The sequence below is a fragment of the Aphanomyces invadans genome (genome assembly GCF_000520115.1).
Source record: "Aphanomyces invadans strain NJM9701 unplaced genomic scaffold supercont1.25, whole genome shotgun sequence".
NCBI lineage: Eukaryota > Oomycota > Saprolegniomycetes > Saprolegniales > Verrucalvaceae > Aphanomyces > Aphanomyces invadans.
Window position 1 is genome coordinate 817627 of NW_008580170.1, and position 5728 is coordinate 823354.

At 52.6% G+C, this 5728-nt stretch overlaps 4 protein-coding genes and 1 non-coding gene across 5 annotated transcripts; 2 read left to right on the plus strand and 3 right to left on the minus strand.

Annotated features, from left to right (window-relative positions):
- Window positions 1–855: 855 nt before the first annotated feature.
- On the plus strand, window positions 856–1650 carry H310_10300 (hypothetical protein; the record flags this gene model as incomplete). Its single annotated transcript, XM_008876639.1, has 1 exon — window positions 856–1650. One exon carries the CDS (start codon window positions 856–858, stop codon window positions 1648–1650), a length of 795 nt encoding a protein of 264 aa, XP_008874861.1.
- Window positions 1651–1784: 134 nt separating this feature from the next.
- On the minus strand, window positions 1785–2350 carry H310_10301 (hypothetical protein). The gene has a single exon (XM_008876640.1). It carries the CDS (start codon window positions 2183–2185, stop codon window positions 1850–1852), a length of 336 nt encoding a protein of 111 aa, XP_008874862.1. The 5' UTR covers window positions 2186–2350; the 3' UTR covers window positions 1785–1849.
- H310_10302 (hypothetical protein) lies at window positions 2327–2824 on the minus strand. Its single transcript, XM_008876641.1, has one exon. The coding sequence runs from the start codon at window positions 2770–2772 to the stop codon at window positions 2359–2361; it is 414 nt and encodes a 137-aa protein (XP_008874863.1). The 5' UTR covers window positions 2773–2824; the 3' UTR covers window positions 2327–2358.
- Window positions 2825–3054: 230 nt separating this feature from the next.
- Window positions 3055–3126, plus strand: H310_10303. Its single transcript has one exon. It is a non-coding gene; the product is annotated as a tRNA-Asp (tRNA).
- A 2-nt stretch (window positions 3127–3128) lies between these two features.
- On the minus strand, window positions 3129–4532 carry H310_10304 (hypothetical protein). Its single transcript, XM_008876642.1, has one exon. It carries the CDS (start codon window positions 4504–4506, stop codon window positions 3730–3732), a length of 777 nt encoding a protein of 258 aa, XP_008874864.1. The 5' UTR covers window positions 4507–4532; the 3' UTR covers window positions 3129–3729.
- Window positions 4533–5728: the final 1196 nt, after the last annotated feature.

Here is a 5728-nt window from a genome sequence, read left to right on the forward strand (position 1 = left end):
CTCTGCTTGGACATCTCGAGAGTTACCGCAGTTCAAGGTACTATGGTTCGTGAGTAGATGGTGGTCGCTCCCCCTTGTGGTGTGCGAGCAGCTGCTGTCGCGCTGAAAACCGAACGCAACACCAGCGGCGCGAGCTTGAATAGATGACCCCACCATAGCACACGTACATATGGTCACGTGGAATAGTATTCGCGGCGGCAGTACGATATCTTGCGATCACGAGGACGCGTGTGAGCTCAAACGAGCGAGTATGGCTTCATAACGACACTGTCCCTATGAATCTTGGAGGTGTATGGCGGCATCTTCCTCCGCTTATCTTGTTGCCACCACTTGACGTTTTCGTCCCGCGGGTCGGGTTTACATGACGATCTGTCGTTCTTCCTGTCGCATGTCGACGATCACATCCAGATTGTGGCCACAAATGTGCGGCTTCAAAGCCGGCCACCCGTTGTTGCTTGACCAGAATTGAATCTTCGCGAGGCAAAGTCAAACATTTGTAGCCCGTCGATGAGGATGCCGCGCGCAGGCGCCCGTGCTCTGAACTCAGCGTGGGACTGGTCAGTACGACACCTGCACCCCAGCCACAGGTATTGCCAACGAGGGCCAGGATGTCATGCAACAGCTTGTCGTGGTCTAACCTTGGAAAGTGTACAGGTAGCCAGTTTGTTTTTGTGGGGCTATGTGCTCCCGTCGCCATGACTTTTGGAGTCCACGACGGGGCCTGATATGAACACGCAGCTGCGTTTTACGTGGTGAGACAGAAAGTTGTTCTTGGCCAAACGAACTCCTCGTTTTGATCAAGGCGAATTGATGAGAGTTTGCATGGGCCATTTCCCATTTGCTTCACTACGGCACATGGCACAGATTTCGTCCCCCACGATGTGCTGCTCGATGGAACCTTTCCCGTATTACCCGGTTGACAACTCGTTCTTGTCGCTGCTGGCTAGCGCAGCCCCCCTCGATCCTTTTGAACAACAAATCTGCGATCTCCTGTTGTCCGACAGCATGGCTCCTCAGCCGTGGGCGAGTCCTCTCTCCAAAGCTGCTTCCGAGGCGTCCTTTGCCACAGACAACGAAAGTGTGGATGAAGCAACAACTCCCATCCGATTGACTCGACATCGCGCCGTCTTATGCGTGCTGCCAGGATGCTCCCGCCGAGCACGCCACCGGGAGTTCTGCAACGCCCACAGGAGCTATCAAGTGTGCAGAGTGTCCAACTGCTCCAACGATGCCCAGGACAGCGACTACTGCCTATCCCACGGCGGGGGCAAATGCTGTCGCGTCAAGGGGTGCTCAAACGCTGCTCAATCCCAAGGTCTGTGCAAAGCGCATGGAGGCGGCGCCCGGTGCAAGTTTATCGGATGCGAAAAGAGCAGCCAAGGCGGCGGTCTGTGCCGAGCTCATGGCGGCGGTAAGCGGTGCAGTGAAATGGGATGCAACAAGGGGGTGCAGAGAGGCAACAAGTGCGCCACTCATGGAGGCTGTCGAACGTGCACGGTCGGCGGGTGCAAACGATCCGACCGCGGCGGAGGCTATTGCGACATCCACCGCAAGGAACGTGAATGCCACGTCGACGGGTGCAAGCGACTCAGCCATACGCTGGGGATGTGCAAGCCCCACCTCCGCATGGTGCGCCACCGCAACGAGTAGTCGTGGTAGTTGCATCGAGTAGTATTTATTGCGACAGCGTGTACAGATGAATAGTAGAACCTGTCGACACCGTTCGGTGACCAACTGAAACACCCCCGCAAGGCCCCCGAAAAACCAAAATCGGAACACGGTAGTTCGACGATTCCAGTGACGTTGTTCCTGACCACATGAATCTTGGTGAATCTTGTGGGGCTTCGTTTCAAGTCCAAGTAAATGTAAACTGCGATATGCCTGGAGCATCGCAACCCAACAGCTGAAGCATGCACGACCCCAACTTTGTGTGTTGCTGCCTTTGGCGGGGCTGGGTTTTGTGGTTGATGGTTGTATCGTTCGTACATCGAATAGTCAGCGATATGCGAGGGCGCTGGCCGGTGGGGGGCTGTCTCGCATCACGAATACAATCAATATCGACCGTCTTCTTGCTCCAACTGCTGCACCGCAGTGATCCTTTCGTCACCTCCACATGTGGCTCTTCGATCAAACGAGGTGACCATCTTGTTCGATTGAAATCACTGGTGGCCATTTGACAAGTCATCGCGTTCGTTCGATTGCTGTGCGGAGCTCCACGACCAAAGTGCCACAATCGGTTCGAGCTGAAGTGCCAATTCTATGTCGTGGTTCTGTCGGTGACCTGGAAAAGCCCCTTCAAAACCACGCGGCTACGTCCTGTGTCGAATTCGTACAGATAGCATGATAGTGTATTTCAGTTTACTTGACGAGTTGGTAGCCCGACTTCTTGTACTTACGGACCACGACGAGCGCCATGAACGCGAAAAGGCATGTGGCCAACGCCCCCATGCCGACTTCGACCTTCTTGGCTTCCACCGTGGCCAAGAACGACGTAGCGGGCAAGTTGCCCAAGTGATGGCGACCCGCAGAGCACCAGTGACTTGCAGATTCGTACCCGGTGTGTCCCCACACGTTCTTGTGCATGCCGCCGCACACTAGCGGCTTGGGCGTCTCCGATGGGTTCAAGTTGCTGTGGCAATCTTCCATCGTGTGGAAGTACACGCAGTCGTGGCTGTTGAAGCCCAGACACTGCACTTCGTCGTCCTTGTTGAGCTGGACGGCGGTGATGGCACCGTTCGACGGCTGCGCAATGCACTTCCACCCGCTGGACATGATGTGAGGAAGTTCCGAAGTGAATCCCTCACTTTCAAGAAGTCAACCCCAGGGTGAAAGTTCATGTTTATAATCGCGTTCCTTTCACCTTTTCATTTGATTTTGTATATAATTTTTCACGTTTTATACTCTTTTGCCTCAGCCAATGTCAGGTCGACCTACAATCACGCTTTATACGTTTTAGTAACTAGAAACCGTTGATTGGGCAGAAGGACACGGTCAAATCGATTGAATGCATTTGTTTTGAAACTGTTTTATATTGATGGGTTGATAACAAGAACATCCTCGTTAGTATAGTGGTCAGTATACCTGCCTGTCACGCGGGTGACCCGGGTTCAATTCCCGGACGGGGAGACATTTTTATCCACGATATTTTTGCTGTGGCAATTTAAATCAATTACCAGCTACTTTCGAAGTACATGTATGCATGACATCTTATTCAAGAGGTTCAAGGGGTAAGTCAAAGTGCAAACGACCCATGTTCCAGGTCACATGGAGGAGTTGTTCGAGCCACCGAGGTGGCAGGTGGATGCTGTTATTAGTGTTGCACAAAGATGTCGAGCATCGTACGCACAGTATAACTGTACACGGGGCGTTCGACGTTGCTCAGTGCGCTTAGAGTAAACGCTGTCGTTGGTAGTCTGACTTGACAATGGAAGGATTTCCCGCTGCAACGAAGGGAGTACCATCACGGCACAACGAAATTGCTTTTCAACGCGAAGCAAAAAACTTCCGGGAGTTGGCTGGTTTATTCTGACTTGTCCGATCAGTGCAGCAACGAAACGATGCGGGGCATATCGATGATGCCCGGTCGATGATGCATTCGGTTCTAGCCCATTGTTGAAGGAAAATGATTTTCAGTTACGCCGGGAACTGGAACGGACTTTCGCAAAACCTTTCCATCATGCATCGTCAGTTCGTGCGACTGAGCACAAACAAAATTTAAAAAGACAACACTCAACAGGTTCCTAACGGCGTAAGAAATGACTGCCCCGTCTTGTCCAGAGCCGCAAGCCTGGTTTGTTGGCGGAGGTGTAATTTGCACTTGCCCAACAAATGACTCAATCGTCTACACCCAGTCACGACACACTTGTGTTCCTTGCGATGGATATCGCACAGATTTCCTCCTCGGTCCATACGCACGCATCCTTCCACTGAGCACAATCGTGTACCGCCGTGAGTCGCGCACTTGTTACCGCGCTGGACGCCTTTGCTACAACCGACGTGATTGCACCGCTTGCCACCACCATGCGCTCGACATAAACCACCCCCTTGACTGCTCTTGCCGCACCCAGGTTTTCGGCATCGGGGACCGCCGCCGTGAGTCTTGCAAAGGCCTTGAGTTTGCGCTGCATTTCCACATGCTTTGACTTTGCAGCACTTGGTTCCTCCATGAATGGGGCAAAATTTTCCGCGTCGGGCCAATCGTGTGCAATCTTGTACTCCGCACGGACTTCGTTGTTTGCAGGACTGGTGTGGGACAATGGCGTCGGAGTGAGCAACAGACGAGTCCGAGACAGGGGTAGTGCAAGGTGACGTGTATATTTCAAAAGGAGTCGCTAGCATCGAGAGGATCTCAAAATCCAACGTGGCGTCGTCTTGGGGGGTGTCGAGGGGCGTCGTCGCCACGGTGGTCCAGTACAGCCAGTCTTGCACGTCCTGGTGAATCGAGGAGCTGTTAGTTGGCAAATCCAACACAAGAAATGGGTCGCTGCAGTTGTTGGACAATGCCATGTTTCGCGAAACTCGGCAAGTTCAATAGTGATGGCCACCAGGCATGTCCATGATCTGAGAGGGCGGGTCAAAGTTTTGGCGTCCGACGCGATGCCGACAGCCGTACTGAAATACGTGTCTCCGGATTTTGCATACAACTACATTGAAAAAATCTATACAAATTTTTACTCCTATAATAAACTTGATCAAAGCTGCATTGAAATTGATATTTCGTACAATCAAAACTGAGACATGCCCCCGGAATTCAGCACGTTTCGAGCCAGTAAAGTACCGAATCCCACTCTTGGAGGAAATTCACCAGGCGAAAAATTTTCGCGACAACTGAATTTGACCACTGTGTCGCATGCAGAGCCAATCACACGTACGATATCGTCTTTTGTGGTATGGTGGCTCATCATCCCAACTCGAATTCGTGGCTCCCAGCGATCGAGAAGTACCTGCCAAGAGTAGGTACACCAGCATGATCAGGCTGACATGCATTACACCTGACCCCTTCCTGGGTTTGACGAGTCCATACGGCGATCCGTGCCTCTCGCGAGGACATCAAGGACGAACAGTGGCCCGCAACAAACAGAATGCTGAACCTAGCACGGTGCATAGTCCCGCCGCCTCGTCGCGTTTTCGTCCACCACATCGTCCGTGCATACACACATGCAGCTATAGTAGGTTGGATGGTTCGCCTGGACAAACCCTACTAAAGCAACCTTGACATTCCACTAAGAAGTACAATGTGCGCACTGATGAATAGAGTTTTGGTTGCTGAGTGGTCACATGATCCCCGTAGTGCTGCAGAAGAACTTGGGGCGTAGCCTCGTTAAAGCCTGGCATCAAGACATCCACATTTGGGTAATGCAAAATAAATTTAGGTGGTTGGAGTTTACACTGCGACACTGAGTAATTCTTGTTGGCGCAAGTGCAATTTGCATAAGTTGATGGCATGGCTGAGGCGTTTGCAGTCCACGGCAATGCACTCACGAGCTTTTCGGTGCCCGTCGCACATGCCACCGCCACGGTCCATTCGAGAGCATCCTTCCACAATGCACTGCCGGATGCCGCCGTGGGTGGCACACTTGCTTCCCCGTTGAACTCCTTTCGTGCAACCAGGGTGGATGCAGCGCTTGCCTCCACCGTGGGTTCTACACAGTCCCTTGCCTTGGCTGCTCTTGTCACAGCCGGGTTTGGTGCATCTCGCTCCTCCACCATGGGCTTTGCAAAGGCCTTG